Source organism: Drosophila tropicalis, unplaced genomic scaffold, assembly GCF_018151085.1.
Source record: "Drosophila tropicalis isolate 14030-0801.00 unplaced genomic scaffold, ASM1815108v1 contig_859, whole genome shotgun sequence".
Lineage (NCBI taxonomy): Eukaryota > Metazoa > Arthropoda > Insecta > Diptera > Drosophilidae > Drosophila > Drosophila tropicalis.
Window position 1 is genome coordinate 9,893,840 of NW_027173353.1, and position 21,040 is coordinate 9,914,879.

The window sequence follows — 21,040 nt, forward strand, 5'->3', positions numbered from 1 at the left end:
TTATGTGTGTGTTGCATGTTTTTCTTTCCTAATTAAGTGTTCATTGAAAATACCCTTGAAGCGTGGCAACAAGTCCAAGGATTCGCTTTTTGAAAGAAGTTTTCAAATATTCTGTGGATTTATCCTTTATCCTTTAAGCAATCATAAGCAAGATTTAAGCAAGATTAAAGTTACAAAGCATTCCAAAAGTTAAAAATTTTGTGGAAAATAATGAATCCTTTAACAATTGGTGGCCCACTTCATAGGCCATTTTACAGTGCTAGTCCTTAAAGTTCAAAATTTTAAATGAAGTTAGTTTGGGAAAGATTCTTCTGAAATTTGTATGTTTACTCTATAAAGAACAAGAATGTGTGTATGTATTCCATGATAAAGACAAAAATTACAGAGGAGTAAGGTTTAATGGGGTCAAAATGATCCTTAAAACACAAGGAAACCGAGAGACTAGCTCCGATCTTTATAGAGGCCCACTCATTAGTAGATGAAAACAAGTTAAACTCTCAAAGGTATTCGGAAATTTGTAATAAAAGTTCTCACTTTGAATAATGTGACAGTAAGCATATCCTTACTTAATCTTTTATACCAAGCGAATGACAACGGTTTCTAAGCAACAAAGCGCTAGCAATAAAATTGTTACAAAAGTTTAACAATGGAAATTGAATTGACTTGATGCTCTTGCCAAAAACATCATAATAATTATGGCGGATCAAAGCGAACTGGACCAATTGGCCACCGCTGAGCTACTGCGTCTTCAGCGTCAGCATCGGTCGCTTCAATTGGATTTACGAGGGCTGCTTGAAGAGAAGGCTAAACGCCTGAAGAAACAAAACCATATGATTAATGTGCTGCAGGTGGAGCATCAAACATTAAAGGAGGAAATCAAGACTCTAGAGGGTGGTACGCACGCCAGGAAAAATACCATTGTGGGTGTAGAACAAATTTCAATTGGTGAATTGCCTTTTAAACTCTCTCAAATCCTTGCAGAAGGAGAAACATTTGGGAACTTTGCAGAGGCAACAAACCGACTTGCAGCGTGTACTACAAAATGAACGAACAAATCTATGGGAACTGGAAGGACATATTAGGAAAATGGAAAAGGAAATCGATGCCTTGCGTCGCAATGAAGTGCCCGACAATTGCTACAAGGACACCATTTGCAAGGTTCAAAAGAGTGTGGTCAAATTGGAGAATCGTCTGGATGTGGTCAATAAGAAATGCAGCGATGTTTTGACGGAGAATAGCAAAATGCGTGATCAAATCAATCATATGCTACAAGATCGGTGAGCCTTGTAGCCTTGCTATTCCTATGAAATATACTTTAATTGATATCCTTTCTCATGATTAGAGCCAACTTCAATGATATGTGGCAATCCATGGTCACACAATTCAATGAGGGTAAAAAGTTTATAATGGATTTAATTGATCAATCCACACTGGCCTTTGATCAGCGTGAGGAATTGTGCAACAAGCTCTCAGTGCTCAAGGACCGCAATGAGAACGATAAAGTGATGCACATTCAGGAAATGCGAGAGATGCAAAGACGCCTGGAACATGATGCCAAATTGCAGAAATTCTTTGATATTAAAGGTCAAAAGCGAACGAACCCAGAGTTGGAGCAACGTGAATTGGACAAGAAACAGAATCAAAAGGAGACTTTCGAGCGTCAGCTATTCGAGTACAAGGAGATTATTGAGAAAATAAAGCAATTGTATGGCGAGGACGATGCAGAACGTTTGGTTGCCCAATTCAAGCGGCAGGAGGATGAAAACTTTGCCCTCTTCAACTATGTCAATGAACTAAGCCATGAAGTGGAAGTGCTCAATGATTCCACCCAAGAATTACAAGAGGAAATTGGTAAGTTCTTAGACCCTTCTCATTTGGCTTCCTTAAAGTTTCATTTTCACCTAGAACGTCAAAAATCGGAGCAAACTGAAAAAGAATTGAAACTGAAAACCGAAGCATTGGATTATTTAAGTGCTGAACGTTTGCGCATCGAGCAATTAGCCAAAGAGACAGGTGAAAAGAAGCAAAATCTAAGCCTACGATTGCAGCAATTACTCAAGGGCATAGAGGATATTTTCAGGTGAGAATAACCACTAACTGAAATTTGGAATGGTATAAAATTTCAAGTTTTTTAATCTTCCAGACAATTGGCATGCGACAATGCACCCATTCTTAATGTGCTTAGCTCCAAGACCTTTTTGACCGTACACAATGTGAAATTGTTTATTGGCGTTATCGAGCGTCGAGTTAATCTGATCATAAGTACCATTAATATTGAAGATAACTCCAACCGCATATTGGCCAAAAAGGATCGAGTACCCAAATTCAATATACGTGAATCGGCAAAAACAAAAAATTAATCTTACTATTACTATATTTTAAGACATTACATAAAGTCACATAAACATAGTGGAAACGACTAGCACTATTCTGGTGTACATCTAATCTGTATATTACTTAAACTTAGGACCTGCCGTCAACACTTAATTGATATTCCCTATTGATCATTAACTCGAAATGTTGTATATTGGTCAAAACTGTCAGACTGTGAGCGCATTGATCAGCATTCGGTGCATTGCTGATCACACCGTATAGAAAATGACGATAGGTTACTTGAGAGTTCTCTGTATATTGACGTTCTGCCGTAAAGCCACCGCCACTGTCACCCTGGCAGGCCAACGACTTGCCCTGGGTGAATATGCAAAACTTATCGGATCTGATATCTTTGATATTGTCACGGCAAACAGAATTCATTTTCGATAGGGCTGGCACAAATTGCAATTCACGTTTATCGGCTATATTCCATCCAGCGAATTTCCCCTGTACATCATTATTGATGGATTCCTTCTCCGCATTGTATGAAAATTTCACACAAATGGGTCGAATAACATTGCTGAGCTCGAATGGCCTCTCTAGAATCATCAGTGCCAAGTCATTGTAATAATTATCTGAACTACCTTGATAGCCTCTAAAAAAACAAAACACGACACCAAAATTAATACTTTCATTGGGCCTTGGACTAAGATGACTAAAACTTACGGTGCCACTATAATATTCTGGACATCAACTCGTCGTTCTTCGTCCGTGACATTTTTGTAATTTCTGTAAAACTTTGCAGCAATCACTCGGAATGTTGAGGAGCGATAAATCGTTCTGGCCGGTTCGTTAAAGACACAATGGGCTGCTGTGATAACCAGATCTGGTGTAAGGAGTGAACCACCACAAATGAAGTGGTAGTCTTTTTCGTCATGCCACGCATAGATGCCCACGTGCCAGGGAACCACTGTATTGTTGACACTATAGCCAAAGGCCGAGAAACTCTTGGTCGGGGTGGCGATCTCTCCACATTCCTGTTCGCAACGTTCCCGATCACGATTCCAATAGCCTCCCCACATGCATTTCATATCGGGAAGAGTGGTCTTCAGTAATGATCGAAAACCGGTGGCGCAGACGAATTTCACCTCAGTACCAGGCGGATGATAACGTTTATTGCAGTCCACCAGTTGCCCATCCTTGGTGCAAGTTGCCTTTGTGGAATAGCCATCAAACTTGCCCCTCGAGTCGCAATATTCTGTAGTAAATAAAGTATGCTAGTTACTTGTCTTGTGGATCTGGTTATTCAGAAGACTTTTTTATACTTACTGACACATTTTGGTGGAGCTACACTCCACTTTCTATTGGCACAATGACTGGATTCCTGACCTTCCAGTGTAAAACCAGACTCACAACTAAAGTGAACCGTTACTTTGTTAATTGGCGGGGTTAAAAGTCTTCCAAAGTTATCATTGAGAATGGGACGATCATCGCCCAGAGGCAAGGGACAACCAACTTGCTCTATGGTTACAACTGGTGGAGCAGGTGTCATTCTTTTTGTGGTATTGCAGAGCAGCGGTGCCTCGTCGGACCCATCAAAACAATCGGGTTTACCATCACAGCTCAATGAACCCGAAATGCAACCACCAGTGCCGCATTTGAAACTATATCCCGGGCATTCGATGTGTCCGCAATTCTTAACCGATTCGTCGAATCCCGAGCCATCACCGCAGTCGTCCTTGCCATCGCAGAGTGATTTGTTCTTGTCAATGCAAATTCCAGAAGGACATTTTATCTCATTGCTCCTGAAAAATTTCCAAAGCAGATTGGTAAGTATCAATCACCACCTGAAAGCCACACTGATACTCACTTGCAGTTGGCTTGGAGTACGCGGTTAAATTCACGTATATCATCCTCGTTGCCGCAACGTAATACTGTCTCATCCGACCCGTCGGCACATTCTTCCTGGGCATTGCATCCCGCTGTGCCGATAACGCAAGCTCCATAAGTGCACTGGAAATAAGGCTTGGAGCAATGCTGTCGCTGATTGACACAGGTCATGGCTGTCTCATCCGATCCATCGGGGCAGTTTTTTACTCCATCGCAGATGTCAAATTTGGAGATGCAGCTGCCATTGTCACACTCGAATTGAAGAGTACTACATGCGGCATTAACTATAGAGAACAAGATATACAATACACAAATCGGCAGTTTAAATATTTCAGTAATCGAAATGACCGTTATCAGAGACGATAACCCGAGCTCAGCAGCTGTGAGAGAACCTCTCTCTTAGCCCGTTGAGAACGTTTGAAACCGGCTCAAATCAAGTTTTTCACTGTTAAACGCACACACACAATTGTATTTGTATACAGATACATATATATATGTACATAACATACATATGTGTATATTGTGTATGCATTTAAATTATGCGTATAAATATTTTGTATGTATATTTGATTTGCAATGACTCTTATTATCATTTTGAACTTTACTCACTTGGAGTTGATCGCAAACATAGGAAATACCCAAGAGACACAATCAATAAAAGGCCACCAGATGACATTATTTTCGGCTACACGATACTAGCACAATCAAATGGCGCTTAAATTGTTCACAGCAAACAAACTCATGTATACGTATACGCAGTTTTTTATTAATAAATAAAACGATCGTTGAGTCTAACCATCTATACCGACCGAGAGTACGACTTGAACTGAATAATAGGTGGAAAAACTGAAAGTGATTGGCTGCTAATATTCTTAAAATGAGACCTTAGAGCATCAGCTATGTATACAGAGGAATCATCAGAGGGAATCAGAATTAGCAGTACCTACTATAGCAAATGATAAGCATCTCGTTATTACAATGTATTGATTAGTTCTTAGCACATAGTCGAGCGCAGTAATTTCTTATTAATTCAATCAAATTTTTCTAAAAAAAAATATAAAAATGAAAAAAAATATAATTCCTACATTATATCGAGGTGATAAAGAAATGCGATTATATACGTTTGTATAATAGACTATTTTTAACACAATTCCTAACCTCATGAAGTAATTGCTTTGGAGTGCTTTTTTTATTTTTAAATTTCAACACAATTTGTGGTTTTAATAATTTCCCAAAGTGACTTAATGACCACATAAATATTTAAATATTTCAAATTTTTCATTTGGCGCTAAAACAGTTTTAATTTGAGTACAGTTTGTCAACACTGGAAATAATAGAACTCTACAACACATGTCACTGCACAAAGGGGAATAATCTTTAAATGTAAACAAATGGAGAGGCTACCGGCAAAAGGAAATAGCGAGGAAACTGGAAATGTTGCTAATGCAATTTTCTTGGATCACCGGAAATTAGTTAACGATGCACTTAGCTGCAGCTTAGTTGAAGTAGAAGGCATCAACTATAAATGCAAATTGAAGAAGCAATTGTTTCAATACTACACAAAGACAAGATCACAGGGGAATCCAAGAAAACGTAAGCGAGTGTCATCTGTTCCAGAACTGACCCAGGAAGACCCGGTCCACCACTACCTCAATATCTTGCCGGAACCAGAGAATGATCAGAGTAATGATGACATTGGACTGGCACGAATTTGGGAAGATCCTTATGCTTTGCCCACATTTCACGGAGCCAACACGAGTGGGTGGACCCAGAGATTTCGCAATAGCACCGCAAACGCAGAGATTAGCTATCTTATACCAAACGATTCATGTTTCTATAACCACAATGTGGATCAACTTGCTGCGCTGATGCCACAACTTATGCCCTCATATGATATAATTATATTGGATCCACCGTGGCGAAACAAATATATACGCCGATTAAATCGAGCCAAGGAAGATCTCGGTTATGCCATGCTGGACAATGAAAAACTCTGCGCTCTACCGCTGTCCCAGTTAGTCAATAAACGCACACTGGTGGCCATTTGGTGTACCAATGCCATGCAGCATCAGACAGACCTGGAGAAGCAATTGTTGCCTAGCTGGAATCTTAGTCTGCTACATAAGATGCGATGGTACAAGCTAAACACTGATCACCATCTAGTTGGGCCTCTCCAGGTGGATCTCACTCAAAAACAGCCGTATGAAATGCTTTATCTGGCTTGTCACCCAGATGGCCTTGAAGACTATGCCACAGCAGCAGCAGGATTGAAGAAAACCGAACTACTCCTCAGCGTGCCAAGCATTGTGCACTCGCACAAGCCTCCATTGTTGCCTTGGCTGAGGCAACATGTCCAACTGTCTGAAAGCCAATCTAGCCCCAAGTGCCTGGAACTGTTTGCCCGCTATTTGCAACCGCAATGCACATCCATAGGTCTAGAAGTTCTCAAGCTAATGGATGAGCGGCTTTATGACCTGCAAAGAGAAGATAGTGTCCTCTCCGACTCTAGAGATAGCATATCCCCTACGAAAAGATTAAAAGAAACAAATACAATGTAATGAAACTCAAATATGATATTTTTTTGTGTACAGTTTTAATGAGAGCAAATGCAGCAAATTATGTTGTGATGGGGTTAGGGATAGAATTGCTTCTTCCTTGTCTCCAGGCAAAATGTTAGACATTTGGGGTGGTTGAGGGTGTTTGTTCTTTGTGTGTGTGTGTGTGTATGTGTGTTAAATTAAGTATTAAAAATTATTAAGCATGATTAATAATAATACACAGTGTATTTGAAGATGAATTGAAGAATTCTATTCCTGGCCCTGTGCCATGGCAGCGGGATTGGTGGGCTCGTTACCGCCACGCTTCTTGGAACCGGATACAATGTCATCGATGCGCAGCAACAGGATGGCCGTCTCTACGGCTGTCTTATACGTTTGCAGCTTAACGGCCAATGGCTCCCAGATATTCTTCACATTCATGTCGACAATCTCGCCGGACTCGCCATCGATGCCCCAGGCGCAGACACCGTCACCGGTGTGGGAAGCGTGCTTGGCACGCAGAGCAGTTAAGGCGCGTATGGTATTCGCTCCACAGTTTTGGGCCAGAGTGCGTGGAATGATCTCCAGAGCGTGAGCAACAGCTGTGTACGGTCCCTTGACCTGTTTGCGTGTGAGAAGCTGTGATGCGGCCATTTCCACGGCACCACCGCCAGCCACTAGACGTGGTTCCAGTACCAGATTGCGGGCCACATGCAAGGCATCCTGGAGATTACGTTCAGTTTCATTTAAAATGTCCTTGCTGGCGCCACGCAGCAAAATGGTGCAGGCTTTAGGATCCTTGCACTGAGTAACGAATGTGAAGTACTCGTCACCGATCTTCTTGATCTCAAAGAGGCCAGCTCCAGTGCCCACATCCTTCTCGGTTAGCTCTTCGGTGCGATTAACAATGGTTGCTCCACAAGCGCGGGCAATACGCAAATTATCTGTCTTACGCAGACGGCGAATGGCTGTGATACCAGCTTTCAGCAAATAGTGCTGGGCCAAATCCGAGACACCCTTCTCCGTGAAGACAAGATCGGGCTTTACAGCAATGATATCGGCACAGATGCGCTGCACAAACTCCTCCTCTATCTGCAGCATGCGGGTGAAATCCTGCTCACCAATAATCTCCACATTCGTCTGGCTCTCGCCCTTTTTGTATTCCAGGGAGCAATCGAGCAGAACAATGCGAGGATTCTCGATGTACCGCCTCATCTTTGGATGTGTCACATCCTTGTTGATCATAACACCCTTCAGGACACAGGACTCTTCAATGGCACCGCCGGGAATCTTCTCAACTTTGGCATAGCTAAGCAAAGAAACTCAATTGAGGACCATGTGGCGGTGGGAGTCGGTTTAATTTACTTACCGCTTAATATCGACTTCCAGGCGTCCATTCTCATTTAATGTAACTGTCTCTACAGCATCTAAAGCAATCTTGACAGCCAGATCAGACCATTTGCCAATGAATTTTGTACCCACACAAGCCTTGACCACCTCAGCGGTCTTGGCTCTATCTTTCACATCCAATTGAACGCTCAAGTCGGACTGCAAATGATTGACAATATCTTCAAGAGCCTCACGGTAAGCACGAATGATCACAGTCGGATGAATTTGCTGCTGAAGGAATGGCTCGGCGGCGGCCAGCATCTCGCCAGCCAGCACAATGACCGAAGTAGTGCCATCGCCCACCTCCTCGTCTTGTGTGCGAGCAATCTCAATCATGCTCTTGGCGGCCGGATGCTGAACAGTGATCTCACGCAAAATGGCATTGCCATCATTTGTCATCACAATTCCACCCATGGGATCCATGAGCATTTTCAACATGGCCTGTGGGCCCAAACATGTCCGTATCACATCAGCAATAGCCTGTAAAAATTCAAAATCAGTCAACAGATGGCCACCAAATGCATGTTCAATGCGATGCGGCTACACCAGACATGTGAGTCACACATACAGGCAAACACACACTCATACCTTTCCGGCTTGAATATTCTCCAACTGCACTTTGCGGCCCGATTCTCTCTTTGTGTTTTGACCTAAGGACACAAGTTTGAATGAGTGATGAATCCTTAGTAAAGGAAATATATTACTTACTCAACACAAGTATGGGTTGCTGACCACCAAACATGTTTAATGCTGTTTAATTTATTTCTATGTAAACTCGTGCCTGAGAACAAATTGAGGTTAGATGTGAACGATGACACACGGTTCTAGAAGATTCGATAAGAAATTAATAACAATCCGTAACTCGGTGTTGCTGGCAATTACTAAACTGCTTTAAAGTATTAACTATTTATTTTTGTCCTAAAATCCTTCTTTAATTTACCTAAAGTTGGCTTATTGGCAGCACAATTTAAATTAAAAACTTTTATGCTAGTTATGCAGCCCTCGTCGTCGGAATGGTCGATAAACATACCGGCAATACTCGATAAAAACCTTGAAATAATCGATACCAAATCGGAATAAGAAACAGCTGTTGCTGCTTTGTTTATAAACGTTTTTGAGCGGCATTTTAATAGTAATTTGCCATTATTGCGTATTTAAAACAATGGAGGCCAAGAAAATCTCATTTGGTTTTAGCAAAGTGACAAAAAAACCAAATATTCTGCCAGCCAAGGCCTCAATTGCCGCTGCCAGGGAAGAGTCGAAAAAAAGTGGAGTTAATAGAATGCCTGGAGGGCAAAGAAATAAAATTGGTCGATGGGGAGAAACCAGAGGAGGCTCCGCTGGTCATACAGATGGTAACCAATCAAAAAACATCTACAGCTCTAGCAAGTCTATTGAAAAGGCGAGCTGTTTTACTTGGGGAAGATGAGAAGCCAGATGATTCGGAGCCACAGTCCATTACAGAGGTCACAGTTAACGACAGCGATAATCTGGAAAAGCGTGCGGCACGCGAGTTGCTAGCATCTGTCCAGGCCAATAGCAGTGAAGGTCTTGAGGAAAATAAACTTGTTCTGCCGGCCGTAAAAGCAGATGAATTGCCATTGGATGGGGCTAAGGAGGCAACACTAGATGATTATGATTCCATTCCGATTCAGCAATTTGGCCTGGCCATGCTTCGCGGCATGGGTTGGGTGGATCCTCCGCCAAAGAAGAAGGGACATGGACCCATTGTGGATGATGCACCCTTTTTAAGGCCAAAGGGCATGGGGCTAGGAGCAGACAAGGCGCTTAAGCCAAAGGCTCTGTTGGTACAGCCTGAAAAAAACGAAGTGCTAGAGATTAAGAAGCAGGCCTATGTACGCATCCTGGGTGGCAAGCTAAAGGATCAGTACGGTCAGGTCGAAGGATTTGATGATCATGCCGGCCGTGTGATTGTTAAAATGGCAATTGGTGGTGCCAAAGAAGCCTTCAATGAGTTCCTCTGTCAGCCAGTTTCACGCAAAGAATTCTCTCAGTATGGCAAATGCATAAGTACGTTTTAAACCCGAAAAAATTAAAGTTTGTTAGTAATCGATTTTACTTCTTTTTCAGACACAGCCAAGTACGAGGAGTTTAAGAAACTGGAAAATAAACATGGCCAGATAATAGTCAAACGAGAGAAGTCCGCGGATCGGGACAAAAGATCACACAGAGATGAGGATCGAGAGCAGAGACATCGATTAAATAGAGACGACGAACGTCGGAGATACAAAGAGGAGGAACGTAAACCATACAGGTCAGATAGAGGGCACAAAGATGCAGATGATCGCACCGAAAGGAGGCGAGATATAGGAGACTCGCGTGGCAGTAGCAGTAGCACCAGCACATCAACATACAGAGCAAGTAGGACAGAAGAGCACACAGATAGAAGAAGAGATGCTGAAGACAAGAGATCGATCCGCGATGAGGATCGAGAGTCGAAGTCGTATAAAAGCGATGACCATAGACAGCGGAGCTCTGACGATGAAGCGGACGATACAGGTGAATCCACTGAAAGTGATTCGGACTCTGCCTATGAACGAAGAAAACACAAGTCCAGCAGCAAGTCGAAGAAAAAGAAATCGAAAAAGTCAAAAAGTAATTCTTCCCGTCGCAAAGTTAGCAACGTCGAAAGCAATTCTGACGAAAGCTCAGACGAATATCGCCGTCATTCGAGCAGCAAACACAAAAAAAAAGACCAAGAAGAGTAAACACGCACGTTCCCGCACCCGATCCAGATCCAGGTCCCGATCACGGGCAGGACGTGCCAGATGATAATATATTTCTATATAGATTCATATTTATTTTAATTAAATATAATTCAGTATATATGTATCTTACGGGGGTTATTATTAAATTTCACAAAATTAATCACAAAAATGTCTGCAGCCGTGCTTTTGCTTCTGGCTTGAGAAACATTCTATTCCAAAGGTATTCCGAGTCCCTTCGAATATAAACTTAGATTTAAATTGATAAAAAGGATTGATGGGGGAGTTTCTCTAGACGACAAATGGTGAATACTTTCTTCTACTTGCTGTTAGTATTACGCAAAAGTTTGTGTGTGCAAAATGGCAAGTGGTTGATGTTTACAATGACTTAGTTCTTAGTGTAAAAATGTGAATATATGTTTGTGTTTGTTTTTTTGTTTTCTTTTTGGTCAAATGCGTATGAATAGTGGTGGATAACCCCTCCTTCCTTCTGATTTTACTGCATCTTATTTTTACCGTACTGCATCTTATCGGTAATAATCTTGGAAGCCTTCTGCTTTACGGATTTGATGACGTCTTTGTCCTGGATGCCGGGCCACATGGCAATAAACAATGTGGTAAAATACATCAGCAACAGATTGTTGATAATCGCTCCAACCCAGGCAAGAGCCAAGAGGCCCATGCTTATTATAATGACAAACTAAAAAAAAGGGGGCAAAACTGAATGGGAGAAGAGAACAATAAAGGTATTAAATTACTTACCACAGTGGACTTGCGTTCCTTGAAGAGATATTCATACCAGTCAACCAAGTTTGTCTTAACGCAATTCATCTGGCTGCAAACCTCTTCAAATTTGGCCTCTTGTTCACCATCCCAGTTGACACCACTGAACAGAAGACGTGAGATGGTGGGAAATACAAAGTCCAGAATCATTGTCATTAGGGCAAGCAGCGAGATTAAAGTGATTAGGGGCAAGTCGAGGTACCAGAGCATCAGGTACATCACGCTTATGCCGGCAAAGACCAAACCAGGGTAATATTGTTTCTCCCAAGTCAGCAGGCCATAGAAGCTCACAATGGCCGTGCGAAATGGTTCCAGGTCATGCTTTAGTTTGTTTAGAGCCCGTTTCTGCGGAAAAGTTTTAATGCGCCATTGTTATAATTACAGTTAAATTGAAAGATTTTCCATAATGGCCGACACATCGATTGTATGGGCATGTCCAATTACCATTTTAATTGAAATTTCGCTTACCTGATCCACCTGTGAGGTTGTCATGCTGTCTAATAATTCTGTAATTCAATTCTACGTTTTGTTCCGTTTGTAGTCTAGCTGTCGAGATGCTTTCAAATTTCGGCGAAAAATCAATTGTTGTTGCAACGCCAACTGAGACTCCAGGGGCCCGGAAAATAGTCGATAACTTGAATCGATGTCAGTAGCTTTTATACTAGAGCTGTGCGCGTGTCACGACTTTTTTGATATTAAAACTAGTATAACCAAGAAGCAAAATTTTAAAACTTTAGTATTATTCGAATGCCATTTTCGAAAATAATGGAACAATGTTCTTGAGCCTCAATGAGCTTCTAGGAGATGTTTGCTTAATTTCGAGCCAAAAGCTTTCCATCTGGACACGAACTCATCTCTAAGTGAAATCGTACTCGATACATTTAAAATGACCAGCACTTCCAGAATTTCAACATTCAAATACAAATCAAATATAATACAAACACTTAAATTTATTTGCATTTATTTAAAATGAGCTGTCCTGGTTTCGGTGAGCTAAATATACCTTCTTCGCGTGCATTTTGGGATGACTGCGAAGAGGATGAATTCGAAAATGTAGAGCCGGCGGAAAAGTGAGCAATTTTACTTGTCATTGTCGTTATTATGTTTTAATCATATGCAATATTGTTAACAGGTTGCAGCTGAAATTCGATGATACGGAGGAAGCTAATCCCATAGCTAGTGAGCATTTGATCATCATTGAAAGTCCACATATCGCACACTTTGCTAGCTCCGCCCTGTTGCAGGATATGAAAAGAATTTGTAAAATTCCCGCTAAGAATTCTGCCTTATATTGGCACCCATCAAAATTGCAATTGTTGGCCGTTCTGGAGGATGATCTGACCAAAAGTGGTGAAGTCACAGACCTGTTGATACCCTATGCGCGTTTGGCAAAAAAAGTGACCACTTTGACATTAAAGCCAAAGGTTGACTACAAAAGTGAGGAGATTAACAAATACGTCGATGAAATTGGAATAGTCCGATCGGTGGGCCCAAATCTTGCGAATGTGCAGGAGCTGGAGGCTCCCAACTTTATAGCTGGTGTAGCAGCAGGAAGTAAGTGCATTTGTTGTAAATTATTTTAATTTGAAGCTAATGCCTTTTCATTGCAGTTGCTAGTTGGCGAGATCAAGAGCAGTCTCCAATAAATGCATACGTTATCTACACTGATAAATTGCCTTTGGATGGCACAGCCGCCCAGCCAGTTCTAAAATTGCTGCAGAAGATTGGTCTATCGTGCAATTCCACCTATGTGCCGGCTCGCAAGGATTCGTCATATTTATATATGTGATTTCGTTTTCAGCTGGGTTTCTATTATTTTATTAACGGTTTCGGTTACAAAAAAAAAAAAATTCACAATAAATATCGATTTCAAATCGCTCGAGCTAATTCAACACCTTAAATATGCTAAGATCTAAGTCTCGGCTACGTCGATCCATGTGGGCCTTGGCAATAGCTATGAATTGGGGTCGTTGCAGCAACGAATAAGCCGGCATCAACAACGAAGAGGCCAGCATGTGAAGCTCTTTGTGACCGCTGCAGAAGAGATCGATGCCCAATTCTAGGGCAGTTCCAAAGTCACACTCGTCAACGGCTATATTAGCAGCATTGGCCACTGGCTGCAACTTCTCCAAAACGGCCTGCTTGGCGTGGCCATCGTTGTCGGCAAGATCTTTGCGCTCAAACAGTGCCAGGATTTTCTTTAGCTCTGCATCGCTTACATTAAGAGGGCGATAACCCAACTGAGTCGTACGTTCAAAAGGCACCACAATGCCGGCTCGATGGAATGTCTTTGCGACTACATTTTTTTGACGCTCGCGCTGCAATTGATCTAGTTTTGGCAACTCTAGAGAATTGTCGCCAACAAACTTTTGCAGCGACTTCTTTGCAGCAGACACCTGGGCGGCGGTGAATGGTGTGCCAACAAAATCATGCTCAAGGTAATAGAGAAATGCATCAAACAGATTTCCAGCAATGAATTCAAACTCACATCCGCGGGTCATGTCATTGCGAGCTATCAACAATTTCTCCTTATCCTGCGGCACATCCCGCCAATAGCCGTAATGCACGCCTGTTCCGCGTCGCACGAATACAGTTTGAAACTCTGGAGGGTCATAATAAAAGCGCCAATGTCTCAGGTAATCGCCAGGTTCTCCAATCTTGGCCTGATGAAAGTTTCCTGCCAGAAATTCGAATGGACCAACCAATTGTAGCTGGAATACTGACTCCATATGCTTCAGAGGCGACTCTTGTTTAAGCGTATTGATGAATTTCCAAAAATCATAGAAATCTTCCGGCATTTCCACTAGAAATTTATGCCGGATGAACTCATTGGATTTGCACAGATTTTCATATTCCTGCTGTACGGACAAACGTATACGCTTTTCCAGGATTTCCATATAATTCTTGCCTGCAATATTATTCAAGGCCTCCTTGTGCAGCTCCGCTGTCTCCGTCTCGAACTTTCCTTTGTCCACATTTTCAGTCTTTTCTGCGTCCATGTCTGGGGGTGAAGTGGTGCCGCTAGTATTTGGTGCAGCTTCCTCACTTTCGACAACTTCACCTTTGTCCGTGTCTTTATCCTCTTCCTTTTGATTTGGCGCCAGTTTTTTTGCATCTGCTACGCCATCTTCTGATTCTTTGTTCTCTTGTTCGGCATCCCGTTTTCGTAGTGGATGATTATACTTTTCCAGATGTGCTGCATTGCGCTGATAACATTTCTCCCAATATTTGCAATCCTCTTTCGGCATTTTTAAAAAAATTAATAATATAGGTATAAATAAAAGCAAACAAACAGGGTGTCCGTGACGTTGTGAGTTAGTGTTGGTAAAGGTCGTACGCGTGAGTAAACCGCTCGAACATGCTTGAGTTCGCGAGTAATGTACGAACATGTTCGAGTTGTGGCGAGAGGTCAAAAATTTACGGCGAGAGGGCAAGAATTTACGGCGAGTTCGCAAGTAATTTTGTGTTCGCGCGCGTTTCAAAAATAAAAGATAAGAAATAAAACAGGAGAAATTACACACAGTTTCGATGAGAATTGAGATGGGAAAAAGTTTGGAATTGAACTTTCAATTGAGATGGGAGGAATTTTGAAATTGAAACTTGCAGTTGAGATGGGAGTAAAATTGAAATTCAAATAAAAGGGAGAGAAAAGTCGGGTTTTTTGAAATTGATAAAGATGATGAGCCATGAAATAAAAGATCAATTGAAAGTAAACAAAGAAAATGGCAGCTTTAAAATTTAATGTCTCTTTTTCCGAAATTGCGGTGCTGAGGAGTATTCCCTTTGCTAAAATTGAGGAAGGGCTTGTGGAGTTCGCAGAATATTCGTCCAAATTCAAGGACAATGTCCAAGAAAGAATTCTCGAGAATTTCAATTCGCTTGGCGAATTCATCATCTCTTTGTCGCATGTTTCCAATATAAGATTAGAAGGGTTTGGGAAAATAGTTTTAAGCGCTTCTAGGGAATATTTTAATTTAGGAAAAATTAGAAATGTAAGTGATAAGAATTTAGTGTTAGATGGGGTTCTAGAATTACTATTTTTGTTAGCATTTAAGAGTACTTGTTGTTGTACCAAAAAATGAAAATGAAATATAGAAACAAATTGAATTTCACTTTCAATTCCAATATTCAAATTTCGTTGCAAAGTTGAAGTTGAAATTGCAACTTGCGGCGTTACCCGGCAGCCGTTACAAATTGTAACGGGTCTTTACTTTTTGGCACACAAAGAAGGAGGCAAGGTATGTTGCAATTTGTTATTCCATTTATTTTCACTTTTATTTACTCAAATCTTTTTTCCAGATGTCGCAGGAAAACAAAGAGATTCTCCAGCTCATACTGGATGCAAACCGAAATGTAAGTATTTTGAGATTTTACATTGTAAGCTGTTTTACTTTTGGTGCTTTTTACAGACTGCAAATGTGATAGAAGTGCTCCGTGGAGTTTCTGAGGGTGCCGTTGCCAGTCTTAAGGATAATATTGCCCTCACCAGAGAGGCAATTAATCGAATTGCAGAGGTAAGTAAATTTCCGACCCCACAAATGTATGTTCTTCATCACCGAAGAAGCTGAATCGATAATGTCCGTCTGTCCGTCCGTTGCAGTGAACGTATTTCCAAAATTACTGCAAGGGTGTACAAACTTCGGCATAGTCGAAGTTTCCCTCAAAGTTTCACATTTTAATTTTAAAAATTTTTCTTTCTCCCAACAGGACCGGAAGGCAAAGGCGGAACATGGGCAATCGGTGCAGGTTGCAATGCCACAGGTTCTAGTGTCTGTGGATCCAGCGTTCATGGAATCCGTGATCCTGGAACCTATAATACTGGGACCAATAACATTGGAACCTGCACCGATTCCGGTGATATCGGAACCACGGAAAGTGGAACCTGTCCCAAAGGTTCCTGTGGTATTGGAACCACAGCCAGTGGAACCTCTGCCACAGGAACCAGTGGTAAAGGAACCGCAGCCAGTGGAACCTCTGCAACAGGAACCTTTGGGACAGGTTCCAACACCACCGATCTACTAGGTGCCTGAGGATACGCATAGAATATTCATTTGCCAGAAACACATCTGTGTCTTATGTGGACGACGATTTATGATGGCTGTGGCGTTGGATGGATCAAAAAGGAGCGTCATTTACTTAAGTCTAATGACTACAAGGGAGCAGTATATGGCAGCAGAGACAATAATTGAATTAGTAAAACAAGTTATTATATTTATATCCAAAGCACACATATCCACTAATTTGGTTTGCTTTGTTGTTGATGGCAATCCAATTAATGGTAGAGTGCGAAAACATTTCCTAGACAATAAAGGAAAAGTCCCCTTTGTTTGGGATTACATTCATATTCAGAATGTAATGCTCAATCATGACGGGCACATATGTAGATGACACATTGTGTCATATATATTCTAGGCCGCTGGACATCGAAGATCTCGCAATTATAGAGTGCTGCGACTTCGGTGTTCCAGCGGAACTCAAGAACTACTATACAAAGGAAAAAGAGTCCCTGGCCATTGTTGCACAAAGGATCCATTCTTGCAATAGGAAGTTTGGATCCCTGGCAAAAAGTAGGTGCATGTGGTTAGGGAACATTTCAAATAATAAATTGGAATGTTTTGCGAAATTAATTTTAAGTACCATTAGGCAGTATTTTAGTTTAGATAAGCTTAGTAATGTAAGTGATTATAATTTAATATTAGATGGGGTGTTGCAATTAGTATATACATATATTACCTTTTAAGAATAATTTTTCGTAAAATAAATAAAAAAAAAAAAAAAAACTGAAATAATGGAAATTGTGCTTTTTGAAAAATTTTGCAACGTTCCGAACTGCAAGTTGCGGCGTAACCTGTGCCTGGGAAATGTGCAAAATTTTTAAATCGGCAGCGAAAAAGGTACGTAAGAAAAATTTTATAAAATTCTACTTTAACATTATTAACATTTATTACAGACTTGGTAAAAAAAAAAGGAAAAAATATGGATTCAATGACGTTAAAGAAGCAGTAAGTAATAAAAATCTAATGTATGCATTTAAATTAAAACTAGAAGCTTCCATTTGGCAATGCCAAAGTTACCATACCCCTTGCAGTCCTTTGCATACCCCTTGTAGTGCTTTGCAATAATTTGTTTATATTTTAAAATTTCTTTCCCTGCAACTCAAATCATCAATATAAAAAAAAAAATTAAAAAACAACCACTGGTTGTCGGTGATACGCCACTGGTTGGTCAAGTGGTTGTGCTTGAAACGCCACTGGCTGCTCAACGGGAACCAGTGGTTGTCTTGCCATTTCAGCCAGTGCCGGCACTGCTTGAAAACCAACCAATGCTTTCTGTGCCTTTAAGGCCAGAATCACTGGTTTCTTTGAATCCAGTGCCGGAAACGGAAGTATCGGCTCCGACGGAAATACACAGCGTCCCCTCGACAACTCGCGTTGAAACCATAGACTCGCGTGTATGGTTTCACTATGGTAAGGAGCACATCTGTGTACTGTGTTGCCGTCGTTTTCGGGTTGTTGCCGAAATGACGTCACACCAGGCAGAGTGCTCCGATCCGAACACGAGCTGTTCCACTAAATGTAAAATGTATCGTATTCGGAGTAACCGTAGCTTGGCTAACCACAGACGAACTTGTGGGGGTGACAAGGCGTTGGAGTTGATGATCAAGCAGAAGCGGGTGGAGTTGGTAGGGTCGCAAGAGGTGGCTATTACAACAGATTGGCCAGCGTATGCCGAATGGTACTACGCAACTCATGCGATCAGACCAAGTCCACCTGTGAGGCAGCGGGCAGTAGCTGTGCCGAGTACGCCGGAGTCGCTGCTTGAGTATAAAGAAAACTTATTTTTAATTTTCTTATTTAAATTTTCAAATTTTTTTTCTCTATATTCTCTCTCCAATTTTTTTTAACATTAATATTTAACATTTAATTAAAATAAATTAAATTTCAGTAGCAGCAATAGCAATAAAAATTGTACCATGCTCTCGCTACAGCTGTAGCTTGTAGCACAAAAACAAATGATGCGCTACGCTCTGCTGTAGCTTGTAGCACAAAAACAAATGATGCGCTACGCTCTGCCGTAGCGGTAGCTGAAAAGAGATAGCGAAAGCGACAGCTGAAAACAGAGCACGCACACAACGCACGCATACACATACAGCCTATGTAGAGTTGCGTGCATGCGTGTATGCATGTACTCTGTTGATGACGTATTAGACAGAAAGCAGTGCTGCCAGCAGAGCTGGGAGCAGAGCAGAGCTTATTATATTGACTGTAACTTGTGTTATATTTATCCGATTCGATTCAAATTTTGGGATTTGGGGTTTCATATCTAATATTATCAATATTATATGTAAATTTCATAGCGATTCTCCAATTTTTATGAAAATGTTTGTTCTGGAGCTATATGATATAGTAGTCCGATCCTGATAAAAAATGTAAATGTACTACAATTACATACCTGCTGAAGCATCCTCATGGCATCCTCCGCCAGACTAATAACCCGGTCCAACTGATCAATAGCCCGGTCCGCCTGAAATGTAAAAAAGCAAAGCTATTTGGAAATTTCTAGAAAATTTTCATAAATATACCTACACTTTCCTTCGCGTTCATAAATAATACCTGTGCCTTGGCGAAGTTGCTCATGTTAGTCTGTAAAAAAAAGTATAATTGAATGGAATTATAAAAATTGTAAAATTATAAAGTTTTCTTTCCATACTTACAACGTTCGGCGGTTACGAAAATATGGCGGAGTCAAGGATACGCCGCAATTTACAAATTACCCTTTTTTTCCCATTCCCAACATTTCAAAAATTTCCAAATGCACCATTTTTAATTTTTTTTTTTATTTTTTCCCACATGACCAGTTACTCTTAAAAGCTAAAATAAAAACTAATTGTAATACCCCCTCTAATACTAATTCGTATTCACTAATATTAATTAATTAAAAACTAATCCACTAAAACTAAGAGAAACTTTAAATAACAAAAGTCAAATATATCTTAAATTCATTACAAATTAATTTAACATTAAACAATCGAAAACTAAGAACAAACTACTCATAATCATTAAAGCGTCAGATTTTTCTTGTTGTATTATCATTTAAGGGGGATCTGTCTAGGGTTATAAGCATTCGACTTTCATACATATATATGTATATATATATATGTGTATGTATATATAGGGTAGCCAAATTTAAAAAACATTGCAATAGCATTTATCCATTTCACTTGACTATATAAATATAACAGATATATCTTTTTTGGGATCAGTTTATAACGATTGGGGTAACTTTTCAGAGCGAACCATGTTCGTCTCTTTCGGTGAGCTCTTCGAGCACCTTGAGTGGAAACCCCAAGTGACTGTTGACTGAAATAACTGTTGCTTGTGCACGGACAGCAGAGCAATTGCAAACTTAACGATCACATCGGAAGACTCGAGGACAAGCAAATTAAAAACACGGGAATTGGGAGCTGAAGACAGTAAGTGGTGGCGTTTTGATGGGATCTGAAAGTGGGCAACATTTTAGTATTTATTCAAAATGAAAATAATTAAACTCACCTTTATTTATTCCCTCAAAGTGTCGTTGGCGTAGCGGGTGTCGTCTGGGTTAGGGATTCTGCCTGCAATTGCAATGGAGTAGAAAAAATATTTCATTAGAAATTTTAAATAATACAATAAAAAACTTTAGTTATCTTAATATTCACCTCCGTATGGAAGAGCAAGTCCTCAAAGAGCTGATCCGGCGTACTAACAACAGCTGCTGCCTGCTGCCTCACAGGTGGAGTTGGCGGGATCTCCTGAGTCGCGTAGTACCTTGCGGCATACGCTGGCCAATCCATTGTATTGGCCAACTCTTGTGATCCGGCCAACTCCACCCGCTTCTATATAAGCGAGTCCAGGACCCTGTCTCTCCCACAAAATCGTTTGTGGTTCGACACGCTTCGGTAATTACAAGCACGGTAAATATTGCACCTATTGCAATATTTTGTGCTTGAATTAGCGCAGTCTGTGCGATGGGCCTCCATTTTTGCAATGGATAAAATCGATTGGCGCACAGCACACAGACGCGACATTTACCGCAGGGAAACCATATAGGTAATTGTATGGTTTCCACCTGCACCGCTATGGAGCACTGCTGGATTTCCGCCGTAGGAGCAACTTCCTCTACCGGGGCTGGCTCAACATGAACCACTGGCTCTTCTTCTGGCTCAAGAGGCGAAAGAAACAGTGGTTCATGTTGAACCAGCCCCGGTTTTGGCAACACCATCACTTCTTGCCGCTGAACAGGCAATGCCCGATCAAACACAACCAGTGGTTTTGGTTGAGCAGGCGGAGCCAACACTTGATCAGCCAAAATCAGTGGTTTTGCCTGAACAGGCAGTGCCTGTTCAGCCACAATCAGTGGTGG

General features: G+C 41.1%; 8 protein-coding genes and 1 long non-coding RNA gene across 9 annotated transcripts; 4 read left to right on the forward strand and 5 right to left on the reverse strand.

The window, feature by feature from the left end:
- The first annotated feature begins 695 nt into the window (after nucleotides 1–695).
- Ccdc114 (Coiled-coil domain containing protein 114) lies at nucleotides 696–2,360 on the forward strand. The gene is made up of 5 exons (XM_068296900.1): nucleotides 696–920; nucleotides 982–1,277; nucleotides 1,343–1,851; nucleotides 1,906–2,080; nucleotides 2,144–2,360. Exons 1-5 carry the CDS (start codon nucleotides 696–698, stop codon nucleotides 2,358–2,360), a joined length of 1,422 nt encoding a protein of 473 aa, XP_068153001.1.
- On the reverse strand, nucleotides 2,357–5,011 carry modSP (modular serine protease). The gene is made up of 5 exons (XM_068296898.1): nucleotides 4,813–5,011; nucleotides 4,184–4,487; nucleotides 3,643–4,118; nucleotides 3,040–3,571; nucleotides 2,357–2,968 (listed from the first exon to the last, which is right to left on the reverse strand). The coding sequence occupies exons 1-5, from the start codon at nucleotides 4,877–4,879 to the stop codon at nucleotides 2,464–2,466; spliced, it is 1,884 nt and encodes a 627-aa protein (XP_068152999.1). The 5' UTR covers nucleotides 4,880–5,011; the 3' UTR covers nucleotides 2,357–2,463.
- Nucleotides 5,012–5,574: 563 nt separating this feature from the next.
- Mettl4 (Methyltransferase like 4) lies at nucleotides 5,575–6,772 on the forward strand. Its single transcript, XM_068298036.1, has one exon. The coding sequence runs from the start codon at nucleotides 5,595–5,597 to the stop codon at nucleotides 6,759–6,761; it is 1,167 nt and encodes a 388-aa protein (XP_068154137.1). The 5' UTR covers nucleotides 5,575–5,594; the 3' UTR covers nucleotides 6,762–6,772.
- A 111-nt stretch (nucleotides 6,773–6,883) lies between these two features.
- On the reverse strand, nucleotides 6,884–9,187 carry CCT3 (chaperonin containing TCP1 subunit 3). Its single transcript, XM_068298033.1, has 5 exons — nucleotides 9,070–9,187; nucleotides 8,838–8,953; nucleotides 8,718–8,779; nucleotides 8,110–8,609; nucleotides 6,884–8,049 (listed from the first exon to the last, which is right to left on the reverse strand). The coding sequence occupies exons 2-5, from the start codon at nucleotides 8,869–8,871 to the stop codon at nucleotides 7,011–7,013; spliced, it is 1,635 nt and encodes a 544-aa protein (XP_068154134.1). The 5' UTR covers nucleotides 8,872–8,953; nucleotides 9,070–9,187; the 3' UTR covers nucleotides 6,884–7,010.
- Nucleotides 9,188–9,206: 19 nt separating this feature from the next.
- LOC137583137 (G-patch domain and KOW motifs-containing protein) lies at nucleotides 9,207–10,982 on the forward strand. Its single transcript, XM_068298034.1, is given in 4 exon segments — nucleotides 9,207–9,390; nucleotides 9,392–10,160; nucleotides 10,221–10,834; nucleotides 10,836–10,982. Coding segments are annotated over 4 exon segments (1,569 nt in total). The 5' UTR covers nucleotides 9,207–9,291; the 3' UTR covers nucleotides 10,923–10,982.
- Nucleotides 10,930–12,268, reverse strand: Arl6IP1 (ADP-ribosylation factor-like 6 interacting protein 1). The gene is made up of 3 exons (XM_068298038.1): nucleotides 12,107–12,268; nucleotides 11,618–11,983; nucleotides 10,930–11,555 (listed from the first exon to the last, which is right to left on the reverse strand). The coding sequence occupies exons 1-3, from the start codon at nucleotides 12,128–12,130 to the stop codon at nucleotides 11,352–11,354; spliced, it is 594 nt and encodes a 197-aa protein (XP_068154139.1). The 5' UTR covers nucleotides 12,131–12,268; the 3' UTR covers nucleotides 10,930–11,351.
- A 242-nt stretch (nucleotides 12,269–12,510) lies between these two features.
- PSMG1 (Proteasome assembly chaperone 1) lies at nucleotides 12,511–13,539 on the forward strand. The gene is made up of 3 exons (XM_068298037.1): nucleotides 12,511–12,708; nucleotides 12,771–13,192; nucleotides 13,249–13,539. Exons 1-3 carry the CDS (start codon nucleotides 12,608–12,610, stop codon nucleotides 13,425–13,427), a joined length of 702 nt encoding a protein of 233 aa, XP_068154138.1. The 5' UTR covers nucleotides 12,511–12,607; the 3' UTR covers nucleotides 13,428–13,539.
- Hpf1 (Histone PARylation factor 1) lies at nucleotides 13,441–14,979 on the reverse strand. Its single transcript, XM_068298035.1, has one exon. The coding sequence runs from the start codon at nucleotides 14,884–14,886 to the stop codon at nucleotides 13,522–13,524; it is 1,365 nt and encodes a 454-aa protein (XP_068154136.1). The 5' UTR covers nucleotides 14,887–14,979; the 3' UTR covers nucleotides 13,441–13,521.
- Nucleotides 14,980–20,022: 5,043 nt separating this feature from the next.
- LOC137582056 (uncharacterized) lies at nucleotides 20,023–20,400 on the reverse strand. Its single transcript, XR_011033260.1, has 3 exons — nucleotides 20,337–20,400; nucleotides 20,191–20,252; nucleotides 20,023–20,136 (listed from the first exon to the last, which is right to left on the reverse strand). It is a non-coding gene; the product is annotated as an uncharacterized lncRNA (long non-coding RNA).
- Between the last annotated feature and the right edge of the window lie 640 nt (nucleotides 20,401–21,040).

Excerpts from the sequence above, each read along its gene's own strand:
- Hpf1 (XM_068298035.1), bottom strand. The coding sequence starts at position 14,886 with ATGCCGAAAGAGGATTGCAAATATTGGGAGAAATGTTATCAGCGCAAT.
- PSMG1 (XM_068298037.1), top strand. The coding sequence starts at position 12,608 with ATGAGCTGTCCTGGTTTCGGTGAGCTAAATATACCTTCTTCGCGTGCA. Across the intron at positions 12,709-12,770 it reads AATGTAGAGCCGGCGGAAAA|GTTGCAGCTGAAATTCGATG; the intron begins GTGAGCAATTTT and ends TATTGTTAACAG. Across the intron at positions 13,193-13,248 it reads AGCTGGTGTAGCAGCAGGAA|TTGCTAGTTGGCGAGATCAA; the intron begins GTAAGTGCATTT and ends TTTTCATTGCAG.
- Ccdc114 (XM_068296900.1), top strand. The coding sequence starts at position 696 with ATGGCGGATCAAAGCGAACTGGACCAATTGGCCACCGCTGAGCTACTG. Across the intron at positions 921-981 it reads ACGCCAGGAAAAATACCATT|AAGGAGAAACATTTGGGAAC; the intron begins GTGGGTGTAGAA and ends AAATCCTTGCAG. Across the intron at positions 2,081-2,143 it reads GGCATAGAGGATATTTTCAG|ACAATTGGCATGCGACAATG; the intron begins GTGAGAATAACC and ends TTAATCTTCCAG.
- Arl6IP1 (XM_068298038.1), bottom strand. The coding sequence starts at position 12,130 with ATGACAACCTCACAGGTGGATCAG. Across the intron at positions 11,984-12,106 it reads CAACCTCACAGGTGGATCAG|AAACGGGCTCTAAACAAACT; the intron begins GTAAGCGAAATT and ends ACTTTTCCGCAG. Across the intron at positions 11,556-11,617 it reads AGGAACGCAAGTCCACTGTG|TTTGTCATTATAATAAGCAT; the intron begins GTAAGTAATTTA and ends CCTTTTTTTTAG.
- Mettl4 (XM_068298036.1), top strand. The coding sequence starts at position 5,595 with ATGGAGAGGCTACCGGCAAAAGGAAATAGCGAGGAAACTGGAAATGTT.
- modSP (XM_068296898.1), bottom strand. The coding sequence starts at position 4,879 with ATGTCATCTGGTGGCCTTTTATTGATTGTGTCTCTTGGGTATTTCCTA. Across the intron at positions 3,572-3,642 it reads AGCTCCACCAAAATGTGTCA|AATATTGCGACTCGAGGGGC; the intron begins GTAAGTATAAAA and ends TATTTACTACAG. Across the intron at positions 2,969-3,039 it reads CAGAATATTATAGTGGCACC|AGGCTATCAAGGTAGTTCAG; the intron begins GTAAGTTTTAGT and ends TTGTTTTTTTAG.
- CCT3 (XM_068298033.1), bottom strand. The coding sequence starts at position 8,871 with ATGTTTGGTGGTCAGCAACCCATACTTGTGTTGA. Across the intron at positions 8,780-8,837 it reads GCAACCCATACTTGTGTTGA|GTCAAAACACAAAGAGAGAA; the intron begins GTAAGTAATATA and ends TTGTGTCCTTAG. Across the intron at positions 8,050-8,109 it reads CTGGAAGTCGATATTAAGCG|CTATGCCAAAGTTGAGAAGA; the intron begins GTAAGTAAATTA and ends TTCTTTGCTTAG.